Source organism: Macaca mulatta, chromosome 12 (genome assembly GCF_049350105.2).
Source record: "Macaca mulatta isolate MMU2019108-1 chromosome 12, T2T-MMU8v2.0, whole genome shotgun sequence".
Taxonomy (NCBI): Eukaryota; Metazoa; Chordata; class Mammalia; order Primates; family Cercopithecidae; genus Macaca; species Macaca mulatta.
Window position 1 is genome coordinate 138,114,568 of NC_133417.1, and position 13,212 is coordinate 138,127,779.

At 42.7% G+C, this 13,212-nt stretch overlaps 1 protein-coding gene across 8 annotated transcripts in view; it reads left to right on the forward strand.

Annotated features, from left to right (window-relative positions):
* GIGYF2 (GRB10 interacting GYF protein 2) overlaps positions 1-10,275 on the forward strand; it is a 167,070-nt gene extending 156,795 nt beyond the window's left edge. For all 8 annotated transcript variants that reach the window (XM_077957914.1, XM_077957915.1, XM_015111358.3 and 5 more), the window contains 2 exons: positions 1,675-1,822; positions 8,087-10,275. In XM_077957914.1, the coding sequence (XP_077814040.1) occupies positions 1,675-1,822; positions 8,087-8,154 (216 nt within the window). In that variant the 3' untranslated portion in view covers positions 8,155-10,275. The remainder of the gene's footprint in view (positions 1-1,674; positions 1,823-8,086) is intronic.
* The last annotated feature ends 2,937 nt before the right edge of the window (positions 10,276-13,212 follow it).

A 13,212-nucleotide genomic window follows, 5' to 3' on the forward strand; every position in this document is an offset into this window, starting at 1 on the left:
AGCACTCCAGCCTGGGTGACAGAGTGAGACTCTGCCTCAAAAAAAAAAAAAAAAGAAAAGAAATCATTAATAAAAAGCGCAAAAATTTGGAAAACATGGCACTTTAGACCACAAAAAGAGCACTTGTTGGTAGTATTGAGAACTGTAATAAGAAGGCATTGTTTCCTTATTCTATCTTGACTGGGAATATATGCCTTTAGCATCTCACGTTTTTTGCTCTGAGTATGTGTATTTCTAGAATGACCATAAAAGCACTACAAGTATTCATTTTGGGGTTACAAATACATTTTAACAAGTAGGTGAATTCACAAATACAGAATCTGTGAGAATCAATTGTACAAGTTTTCTGAAAGACAAGTTGGCAAGGCTTATGGAAGGGCGTAAAGATATTCATATCCTTTCCTCCTGTAATTGTTTTTCTAGAGAGAATCAGTATTCATTATGGGTCACTTCCAGTGAGGATGTGGAAGATACAGAGAAGTACAAGGCATTTAACATCCAACTGGGTAATGGGCTAACAGGCATAAATTGAAGGAAAGTGAAAGATGTAAACACTGAAACACTAGGAAAGTATTTTATTTATTTGTTTTTTTTAGACGAAGTGTCACTCTGTTGCCCAGGCTGGAGTGCAGTGGCACGATCTCTGCTCACTGCAACCTCCAACTCCCAGGTTCAAATGATTGTCCTTTCTCAGCCTCCCGAGTAGCTGGGACTACAGGCACACACCACCATGCGTGGCTAATTTTTTGTATTTTTAGTAGAGATGGGGTTTAACTATGTTGGCCAGGCTGGTCTTGAATTCCCGACCTCATGATCCACCTGCCTCAGCCTCCCAAAGTGCTGGGATTACAGGCATGCGCTACCACGCCCAGCCCTAGGAAAAATACTTTAAGGAGAAGGCATCATATAGCAATATAGAAGACTGTTTGCATTTGTGAAATGGCTCCACTGTAGGCTAAAACAGGAAGGTGGAAGCCCAGTAAGCACGTGCACCCATGGGCGCACGCATACACACATGCTCACACCAGGTTTGTCCTTCCACAGAGCTTTTTCCACTTCTCCCCCACTACTACCACCTGTGCCTTCAACTGGCTCATTGGCTAATAAGAGGCATGAAGGGCTAGTAGGCAATTTCACAGTGTAACCAGTTGGTAGAAAGTATACAAACAGTATTTTGGGGTCAGATCCTTTCTGGGATTGCTGATAGGAATAAGGTACACGACTTTAACTTTGGTAATATGCCACCCCTGTCCTCTCTGTCCTGGGGCCCAGGGAACAAAGAGGTTTTCTGCTCTTAGTTAGGTGAGAGATGTATATTGCTAGGGTGCAGTGATCTGCTCATGATTATTTGCAGTATTCATTTCCTAGTGTTTGGTACAGACTCTGTATATACCAGAGAAGTTCTGCCATCACAGCAGGGTAGAAACCCAGAGTTAGCCAGGACAGGCTTTGTGGAGGCACTGAGCCCTGAGTGGGATGTCTCAGTCTAAATAGAGGAGAATGGTGGCTCAGTGGCCTGCTCTTGGTTTTATTATTAGAACATGTGATGATAAGCTTTTTGTTTTTCTGCTTTTAAGCTTGTACTTGATTAGGTGAGGACAAGCCAAACATTTTCCTAAGGTGAGCCAAGTCTGAATCTGCTGCGTAATCTCAGTCATGCTGCTTATTTCGCAGGACTCTGTGTGGGGGATGAACCACAGTACACTCCATTCAGTATTTCAGACCAATCAAAGCAACAACCAACAATCCAATTTTGAGGCTGTGCAGAGTGGCAAGAAGAAGAAAAAGCAGAAGATGGTCCGAGCAGATCCCAGTTTATTAGGTGAGCACAGTCTTAAAGTCTTAGCTGAGTGTTGGAGGAGTGCAGGTGATACCAGTTATCCTGTGTGAGTCTCCATGGAGCATTGTTTTTCAAGAAGGAAAATATTTCTTTTTATCAATAACTAATGTTTTAACTGGTTCAAAATAAGTAGCCAGTATTTACTGGGCATTTCAGTGCAGGAGCTGTGCCTCATCTAATAACAACTTATATTGTATGGTGCTTTAAAGTATTGTTTCATATTTAATATGAATTTCCCTGGAGGACCTTTAGTAATTTAGTTGGAAAATGATGCTAATAATGGATGGTACTAAAAGTATGTTAAAAACTTAAATGCTTATTTGTATTGAAAGCAGACCATTAATCCAATCAGGTGTTCCAAGAAGAGAACCAATATGTGTTTGTAATCACTCTATATATCATATATATCATATAATTACTTTGCATTATGAGGTGACATCCCAGTTTTACCAGTAATGAGTAGACCAAGGCGCAGAGATTCAGAACATTTCCCAGTGTTACATAGCTTTCTGCTATGGGAGGCTGGGCTTTCAGGACAGGCCTGTTTTCTTTCCACCCTTCTGTGTTACCCACGGCTATTTTTGTCTGTCTTTATGGACCATGCAAGGCAGGCTTGGGCACAGTGGTTCATTTTGGGAAGCTGAGGTGGGTGGGTCACTTGAGGCCAGGAGTTTGAGACCAGCTGGGATAACATAATGAGACCATATCCCTACAAAAAATTTTAAAAATAGGCATGGTGGTGCACACCTTTAGTCTCAGCTACTTGGGAGAATGAGGCAGGGGGATTCCTTGACCAGGAGTTAAAGGCTGCAGTGAACTGTGATCATGCCACTGTACTCTAGCTTCTTGGAAAAGGTGACATCTGAATTTGGGCTTTGAAAGAATGGCAGAAAGGATGGGGAATACTGCTTCAGGAATAACACAGTATAGGCTGCCCATGTTTTTTGCAACAGTGAAACTAACTTTTTTTTTTTCTTTTTCTTTGAGATGGAGTCTCACTGTGCTCAGGCTGGAGTGTAGTGGCGTGATCTCAGCTCACTGCAACCTCTGCCTCCTGGGTTCAAGTGATTCTCTTGCCTCAGCTTCCTAAGTAGCTGAGACTAACAGGCACATGCCGCCACACCCGGCTAATTTTTATATTTTTAGTAGAGATGGGGTTTTGCCATGTTGGCCAGGCTGGTCTTGAACTCCTGACTTCAGGTGATCTGCCCGCCTTGGCCTCCCAGAGTGCAATAGAATATATTCGCAAAGATGGAGGTTCCGGTTGTTGTCCTGTCAGGAGGGCAGAACAGTGAGGAGGCTGCTAGACTAGGTAAAAGATACCAGTGACTTGGAATAGGGTTTTGGTAGTGGGGATGAAAAGGAGTTAGATGGATTTCAGAAATGTAGGGGATAGAATTAACTGGACAAGAAGAGTGGAAAGGTCTCAGGCTTGGGGAGCAGGATGGATGGATGGTGTTGCCATTTGCTGTGAAATGGTAAGCGGTGGAACATGGAACAGGCTGAGGGGAATTGAGTGTTGACTGGGTTGAGTTTGAAGTCCCTATGGGACATCATGAAGAGCCTGAGACCCCACACAGTGAGAGGCAGGCGGTAACCTACTGTGCCCTTGGTAGGATTCTCTCTTTCCCTCAGAGCCTTCCGGCCCTGGTGAAAACAACATGACAGTAAAACCTAACTTTCAGGACTGTCCTTTAGAATTGGTGCCTAAAGCCAGATGCAGTAACTCAACGCCTGTAATCCCAGATCTTTGGGAGGCTGAGGCGTGTGGATCACTTGAGGTCAGGAGTTAGAGACCAGCCTGGCCAACATGGGGAAACCCCGTCTCTAGTAAAAATACAAAATTAGCTGGGCATGGTAGTGGGCACCTATAATCGCAGCTACTCGGGAGGCTGAGGCAGGAGAATCACTTGAGCCTGGGAGGTGGAGGTTGCAGTGAGCTGAGATCACGCCACTACACTCCAGCCTGTGCAACAGAGTGCGACTCCGTCTCAAAAAAATAATAATTTAAAAATAATAATATTTAAAATATTTTAAAATAATAGTAATAAAGAATTGGTGCCTGAAAGCTGGGTTTGGGAGCTTGTAGATCTGGTGTGATTCTGTTTTCGTCTGCTTATCTCAAAAGTTGATGTTAAGGATGGATGGAGCAGCCTGAAATTTTTTCCAATTTGTATGGAAATAGGTGAATAGATTTTAAAACATTCCTTAAATTCTAACTGTGGTTTCTAGCTAAGAATCTTTCGGACTTGAGGATAAGCTGTTAAGGAAAAGGTTGCTCTGAAAATGAAGTCAGACCGTTTGGACTTAAATATTCCCTTGGATCTCATCTTCTATTTATAGATCTAAGAAAGGAAGGGACTTTAAAAACCTCACTATAAGGGTGGGAGATAGGTCATCCTAGGAGTAGAGTTTAAGGAATCCATATACCTTGAAGGGGAAGAAAAACAAATGTTGAACAAAGTATTGAGGATACTCACTGAGGTTATGAAAATTACTGCTCACCTAAACCTCAGTCTGGAAATTCCTCTCATAATTGCTCATTTTTGTCCTGTACTTACTCATTTCATTTTCACTTATTATTTTTTAATTTACATATTTCATATAATTTGTATACTGAGAAAAAATTATCCATTAGCTACACATTCCCCATGCATAAAATGGGAAAATGGGAAGTCTTATTGAAAAAGCAGTCACTGATGGAAAGAGAATTTTGCTTCTAAACAAACCAGCTGAGGGGGGCCACAACCTCATTTTATTTACCAATATTCTCCAATATCTCCTATCTCCAATAGCCTTCCTCTTTTTTTCCCTTTTTTTTTTGAGACAGGAGTCTTGCTCTGTCACCAGACTGGAGCGCAGTGGCGCAGTCTTAGCTCACGGCAAACTCCCCCTCCTGGGTTCAAGTGATTTCCCCTGCCTCAGCCTCCCAAGTAGCTGGGACTACAGGTGCATGCCACCACGCCAGCTAATTTTTGTATTTTGGTAGAGATGGGGTTTCACCATGTTGACTAGGATGGTCTTGATCTCCTGACCTCATGATCTGCCCACCTTGGCCTCCCAAAGTGCTGGGATTACAAAGGTGAGCCACCACGCCCGGCTGGCTTCCTCTTTTTAGAGCTCTTCTGGTGGTCATTGTGAATCAGCAGCCTGCACTCGGATGTGATAAACACACAATACAGTTTCCCCCAGACTTTCCTTATAAGGACAACTTCACAAATCTTAAAGAACTCATGTGAGTGAGACTATGCTCTGAACCTCACAGAATATCATCTTTAGAGCCAGGCATAGTGGATTGAATCCTTGTTTGTGTTGCCTTGGGTTTCATGGTACCCAGAACTTTCCCTTACATCAAATGGCTGAATTTGATAAAGAATGGCATTCAGCCAATGGATGAATGCATACCTTGCCAGTTTTTTAAATGACAGTTGAATGAGAATGTCTGTTTGCTAAAAGCCTAGACTGATAATTAACATATTAATCAACTTTTTTTGGCCACAGACTTTTCCCTTCCTGTCTTTGCATGAGTAAAATTAATTTGGCTTTTAAATTATACTTCCACTTCTTTTGCATGTAGTTCATTATTGCCTTTTATCACATTTTATCTGTTTTTAAGATATACATGAAGTCAATGAAAAGCCTGCCTCAGAATAGAGTAATATTTTATTTCACAGACTGTTTGGCCTTTAGGTTCTTGTACTTGCCTAATTAACTGTTACTTTAAAAACATAAATATTAGGGCCAGGCACGGTGGCTCATGCCTGTAATCCCAGCACTTTGGGAGGCCAACTTGGGCAGATTGCTTGAATCCAGGAGTTGGGGACCAGCCTGGGCTACATGCCGAAACCCTGTCTCTACAAAAATTACAAAAATGACTTGGGTGTGGTGGCACATGCTTGTAGTTCCAGCTACTGGGGAGGCTGAGGTGGGAGGATCGCTTCAGCCAGGGAGATGGAAGTTGCAGTGAGCCAAGATTGCACCACTGCACTCCAGCTTGGGTGACAGAGTGAGACCCTGTCTTTAAAAATACATATATATATATAAAAACACTAAGGCTTTCATTATTTTCAAGGAGGAAGAAAAAGACTGTGTTACTGGAACACAGTTGATGGGGTCAAACTCAGGATGGGGTTTGGAATCCTAGCCTCTCCCTGTATTTGGTCTTGTAAGCAATTTGTACCACAACTTTTTTGGTTGATAAATAGGCATGTTTGTTTTTTTGAATCATGATATTTTTGAGTCAGTTAATTAAGGTATTTTTATGTAAGGCATTTTTGTTTGTTACTGTTACATTTCAAATGTGTATTTATTTGAAAACTTGAATTTTAAAAAACAAGAGGCTGCAGAAAACCCAGCTAATATTAACAGAACTGCTTTTAGAATAAGGACATTGCCTGTTTACTTTTTGGTATTCAAATAGCTAAAACAATTTGGGATTTTATTCAAGGTAGAGGAACTGGAACATTTTTGGGGAGTCAGTCAGTTTAAAGAGGCATTGTTCATCATAATTTTTATCAACCTTCAATTATAGAAGTTTTGGAAAAATTACATACATGTGACCATTGGGCATTTGGCATTAGATTTTCATTTTTTCTTTTCCTTTTTTTGAGACAAGGTCTCACTCTATTGCCCAGGCTGGAGTGCAGTGATGTGTTCTCAGCTCACTGCCTCCTGGGTTCAAGCGATTCTCGTGCCTCAGCTTCCCGGCTGGGATTTCAGGCATGCAGCATCACGCCCAGCTAATTTTTTGTATTTTGAGTAGAGACAGGTTTTTGCCATGTTGACCAGTCTGATCTCGAACTCCTGGCCTCAAGTAATCCACCCACCACGCCCAGCCAGCATTAGGTTTTCAACTGTCTGTTGTGTTTGTGAGTACTGCTTATTGCCTTCAATGGGTATGCTAGTACTGCTTTTTCTAAACCAAATTCTATTTTGGTTAATCAGATATTACTAACTGAAATCCTTTCCTTTGCAGATATATTTACAGTAGATCGAGTTAGAGTACTTTAGTCTTCTTGCTTTGTCTACTCTGGGAAAGAGAATATGCGAGGACTCTAAGGATCTTATAGTGTGTCTTCCCTGGAGCCTCTCACCCTGAGTGTCAAAAGCTCTGGGCCAGAACTTTCATAAAGTTTTTGACTGGTGGGAAGAAGTATTCCCATTAAAGTGGGTTGAGGTTTAAAGGGGTATTAATCCCACTCAGATTTCAAAGTTATATGATCAAGTAGTTACAAAGAACTTAGTGTGTACAACCCTCCATGGTAACCCGCCTGCCCACTCCCATTTCTTTTAAGGTAGACCTCCTGCATGAACTTTCCCCCAGGGCCTGCCCAGCCTGTCCTTGATACATACTCACGTCCTATTATTTTCTCTGATTCTCTAAAGCAGTGGTTTGCAGGGTTTTTTTTGTTTTGAGACAGAGTCTCGCTCTGTCGCCCAGGCTGGAGTGCAGTGGCGCGATCCTGGCTCACTGCAAGCTCTGTCGCCCAGGTTCAAGCAATTATTCTGCCTCAGCCTCCCAAGTAGCTGGGACTACAGGCACCCACCACCACACCCAGCTAATTTTCTTCGTATTTTTAGTAGAGACGGGGTTTCACCATGTTAGCCAGGATGGTCTTGATCTCCTGACCTCGTGATCCGCCTGCCTCAGCCTCCCAGAGTGCTGGGATTAAGGCATGAGCCACCGCGCCCGGCCTGCAGTTCTTTTTAATTGGTGCGATGTTATTTTGTTTTATTTTCCTTCCTAATTAAGTTATATCAGAACCCTAAGAAAATAAAGAATTTCTCTCATTGGAAGAACAGAAAGCTACTGCTGTGACCTTTATCTTTATTTTGTCTTATACTTCTTGGTATGCTCAAAAACAAAAGACTGGCCAGGCGCGGTGGCTCACGCCTGTAATCCCAGTACTTTGAGAGGCCGAGGCAGGTGGATCATTTGAGGTCAGGAGTTCAAGACCAGACTGGCTAACACGGTGAAACCCTATCTCTACTAAAAATACAAAAAAATGAGCCGGGCATGGTGGCATGTGCCTGTAATCCGGCTACTTGGGAGGTAAGGCATGAGAATTGCTTGAAACCAGGAGGTGGAGGTTACAGTGAGCTGAGATCACGCCACTGCACTCCAGCCTGGACAAACGAACACAGACTTACATTCCAGCTCACTGCCTAGAATTTGAGCAACTTGGTTGCCTGAGTGTGGTCGCTCATAGCCAGTTTTGTTTTTTTGTTTTTGTTTTTTTTTTGCAGGATTTTCAGTCAATGCATCATCGGAGCGACTCAACATGGGTGAAATCGAGACGTTGGATGACTACTGAGCACCTGCCAGTGGACTGGCCATCCCTCTCCTGTCTGCCGACTATGGAGTCTCCACCTTTGGACACAACACTTACTCACCATTTACTCTTTTTATCACTCTGCAACAAATCACAGAACCGATCATCTCAGGCTTTTTCTTCTGGCCCTTTGTGTCCAAGATTCTTTAATCCATTTTTGTTGGTGAACATCTCAGACTATAGATAAGTGGACTGGACCCTGTGTCTTGCGGGTGGCAGTTGGGATTACTCCCCACCAAGGCTGATTTTAGGCAGCATGTGTTCACTGTGCTGTGATTTCATCTACTGTCTCCCAGAAAGTGTGTTGGGATCGGCCATTAGCAGCTTGCTTTCTCTTGTCACTTTTTTTTCTTCTATTTTTTTTCTTCTTCTTTTTCCCCCTATCAGGGCAAGAGGTCTAACTGGTGCAATCATGAAGAGAGTTAATGGTTAACAGACATTGGCCAGTAACAAAACACCCCATGGACTGTGACTCGAGTATCCAGCAGGCAGTCAGAGCTCTCCTGGTCTAAAAGTTGCATTGCCACTGCTAACTTTGGGATTGCATCAGAGAGGCCCTGAGTGGGGTTGAGATGAGGTTGGATTGGTTTGATGTTACACACTCCTCACCTGTTCTTTCTGAGCGTCCTTTCTCTGAAAGGATTTGTGTTTTTCTTCGTTAGATAGTGACTTCTGAGCAAGCTGATCTCCCCTGGCATACTCCAACCTGATTGGACAAAGGAAACTGTATGGCCTGGGAGAGAGACTATTCTTAATTTTTCTTTCTTACAAAAACTGATTTTTCCCATAAATATTTTTACTTCAGAGGACTAGGACCATTTTGTTTTGGGCCCTTCTGCTGAAAATTTGTCTCGTTTAAGAGGCAGCTAGGATCTTTACCATATGTATGAATTTGTATAATTTCATTTTTGGATAGGGATAAACTTTTGCTTCCGATAAAAGCCTGGAATTTCATCTGGTCCTCAGAGCATTGCGTGTGTGTCTTGCTGTAGCCTGGAAAAGGTTTTGTGTAAAGATTCTGGGATGGCAAGTTGCTTGCCTTTTCTGAAAAGAGAACATACAGAACCTGTCCATCTTTAAGACCTTCATCCATGGAATCTACTATACAGGAGGATGCAGTGGGCTGGAGGGGATGGGCGAAAACGGGAGTGGGAAGCCTGGCCTGGCTTCTGGTCATGGCCTCCTAATACCTTTCACTTCAAGTAGAAATGTACTCAAGCCCTATTTATAAACAAATACTCTTCCTGCCTCCACCAGACCCCTACAGAACATCACCTGGAATTGCCACTCACACTGGGTTGGAGTCATTGGGCAGCTATGCCTGTGCGAGAGGTGCTGTGGTCTGGGCAGCCCCTGGAAAAGCACCTTTACTTCCTGTCATTGTTGTCTGAAAAAGGCTGGAGTTGCTCTGAGGGCAGTTTGGGTTTGGAGTATTATATTTGGCTTCTATTTTTATTATTTTGGATCACCAGTCTCCCTATCCCTTCTTGCCTCCCTCCCTTCTAAACATGTATAATAACTATACAGAGACTGCTACAAAATTGTATATAGTTTTTGGATCAAATAGCATGAGGGGAGAGGAAACCATTAAAAATTTGGGCTCCTACTCTCCTTTGCTTTGTAAATTCAAAAGTGGGGGGTGGGTAAGAGGGATAGTTAAAATGTTTACAAAACTTTAGGCTCCCTCGGAACTTTTGCCAGTGTGGAGGAAAATAAAAAAGAAGTTAAATAAAACCTGATTGTATGCTATCTGAGTGCACCTCTTGTACTCACCTTTATGGAGGGTGAGTTCTGCACTAAACTGTTCCTCTTGGTACCATGGAAAAGCTCCAAGCACCCAAGACATGGAGGCAACCATGGCTTCTTTCTCTGCCAGACCACATAGCACTGGCTGGTTCTGTATTTGAGAATGTAGAGGTCAAGGCAGATGTCGGTAAGTTTGACCAAATATCTTTTTTCTTTTGACTGTCCCTTTCTGCTACCATGTGGATCAGCTCCTGCCCTCATGCCACAGACACACCCCCTCTGAACACATGCCTCCAGAGCTTGCCCACACCTTCCCAACTAGACTGTGTGTGTGTATTCAGGAAAAATGAAAATAAATTTTAAAAAATTGGGAGTGGAATGGGCAGATAAGGGGGAACAAAGTCATTTTGGTCACAGAACATCCATTTGCTTAACCAAGGAGACTTGCTTCTATCTGAAGAATTTCCCACTTAGTAGAAATAAACCACTCTTCCTTGGGAATGTTTGTTTCTCTCTCTCTCAGTTCTTCTCTCTTTCATATTCTCATTTGCTCATCCTTTCACTTAGAGCCACTGTTTTCTCATCCCATTCTATTAACTTATTTCCAAGTTCTCCTAACTCTTCCTGAGTTTTGAAGTATTTATTTTGTACACTCTTTGCTTCCAGTTTTTTGTTTGGTTGACTTTTTTGGAGATGGGGTCTTGTGTTGTTGCCCATGCTGGTCTCAAACCCCTGGGCTCAAGTGATCCTCTCACCTCAGCCTCCTGAGTATCTAGGACTACAGGTGTGTGCCACCATGCCCAGTTCCAGTTTTGTTGGTTGATTTGTTTAAATTCAGAGATGTAAGAACATCCCAGACAAGATAGTTTGATTATGGAGACCGTCTGCAAGCAGATTGGTGTGCTGGTGGCTGCTGTGCATAACAAATTCCCTCCAGATTGGCTTACAACAGCCCTTCATTCTGTGGATCAGGAATTTGGATAGGGCTCAGCTGGGTGGTTCTTCTCCTGGGGTCTTCTTTGGTTGTGGTCAGATGTTTTCTGGGGCAGCATTCCTATGAAGGCTTAATGAATTAGGGCAAGCTGTCCAAGATGGCTCACTCATGTAATGATAGTTGGCGTTGGCTGTAGGCTGGGAACTCAGCTGGGTTGATGACTGGAGGAGCTATGTGTGTCCTCTCCGGAATAGCAGCTTCAGAGGAGTTGAACTTGTTAAGTGGTGATTGGCTTCCCCCAGAGAACCAGGCAGAAGCTGTTACCTTTTTTGAGCTCTTAGCTCAGGAGTCACATAGAGTCACTTCTGTGACACTTTATTCCATCAGAGTAGTCACAAACCCACTCAGATTCAAGAGAAGGGAGTATGGGCCTCTCACTGCAACCCCCCTTGATGAAAGGAGTGGCAAGGTCACATTGGAGAAGAGCATGTGGGGTGGGAGATATTATAGCCATTTTGGGGAAATATCTGCATAAAATGAGTTTATGCATACATGAAGGACTTTATTTTCATTGGCTTTAAGTTGAGGGTTTTTGTTTTTGTTTTGGAGATGGGTTCTTACTTTGTTGCCCAGGCTGGTCTCAAACCCCTGGGCTCAAGTGGTCCTGCTGCCTCAGCCTCTCAAGTAGCTGGGACTACAGCTATGTGCCAGTGCACCCAGCTTGTTTTTTTAAATTTTAGGATAGATAATGGTACTTCTAGCTTTATTTAAATAATTTTTTTAGGGAAACCATTGTATTTATACATGCATATATTTTTATATATACAAATATGTATATAAAAGTATATGTTTTACATTTTCAATATATATATAATATATACATATATGTTATATACGTATATATATTGCATCCTACTTTAAAATTCACTGATAAGAAAATTGGTAATTTTGTAAAAAATGCCCAACTGTGCATTATTAATAAAAGTATGTGAATGACTCTAATTAAACAGAAGTGATTCTTTGAAGTGAACGTATTTCTATACTTCCAATATGTGACTTAGACCATTTTCAACAGAGTAGCAGGCAAGCGCATTCTACAGGGAGTAAAGTACAACCAGAGCACATTCCAAATGGAAGTTGACCTTATAGTTGATGAGTTTCTTAGAATACAAAAGCCCAGCTATGAAGGGTGAGTTTGGTCCTGCATGAGTTCAGTCTCTGGTGAGGAAGCTGCAATGCTTTCTAGGACCCTGGAGAGTCTGAGAACCTTGAAGCAGCCAGATGTGTGATACTTATTTGCAGGTGTTGCCTGAGAACGATGGACACGTATAGCTTTTGGTAGTGCTGGTTCTGGCCTGGGAGCCTAAAACTTTCAAGAGGACAGTTTCCCTCCAAAGAATTTATCAGTGGGAATGTTTTGCAACAGAAGTATCAACCATAGCAGTGGGGCACCACATGGGAGAAACAGCACATAGATGCTGGGAAGGAAGAAGTGGGCTCTTTACCTAATAGCTGATCTTCGACCTAAAAGCTGTCATTTGCGTTCCCTTTCATTGCTGCCAAAGTGATGACATCCTGGAGATGGAACTCACAATCACCTTCACACTTGGTTCAGTCCACCTGATCACAAGAAGCAGAGACATCACCTCTTAAGGACTGTTTATTGTCCCCCAATTGTAGGAGTAGAAGGTTAGTTTCCCTTGGCAGCAAATTGCCTTTTTATTCGAATTTCTCCTTTAGCATGAGGCATGCTCCTGGGAATGGTCAGTGGGTCAGTATTGGGTTTGGTTGCATCTGACAGAAAATAAAAAGTCAGCAGTAACAATAAAATTGCTTATTTTCAATCAGGTCATTGGTCCAAGGCTTGAGGGGTGGCCCAGGGACCCAGATTCTTTCTGTTTCAGCATCCTGATTGTGGCTTGCTTCTTCTGACTCATGATCCAAGGTGACTGTTACAGCACCAGGCATCATGCCTATATTCCAGCAGGAGGAAGGAGTGGGGTGAGGCAAACAGCACACCTCCCTGCTCAGCCCTGTTTAAGGAGCTTTTTGGGGAGCCCTATCCAACATCTTAAGTCTTACCAGCCAGAATGTAAATACATAACTACAGTTGTAGACGTTTTGGGATTTTAGTTGAGTGCTTTCATCCCCAAATGTCATTGGGATCCTGTTACTGAGAAATTGGGAAAACGGATGCTACATTGGCAGTTGCAGTCTCTACCACATCCTTTGCAGTCTTCTGTTTTAAAGTGGGCAACGTGGGATAGTTTGTGCACGCTAATCATGAGATAAGAGTCTTCCTGGGTACGCTAGTTTTGCCTGTGGACTGAGGATCTTAGGCTTTCCCAATGAGGGGACTC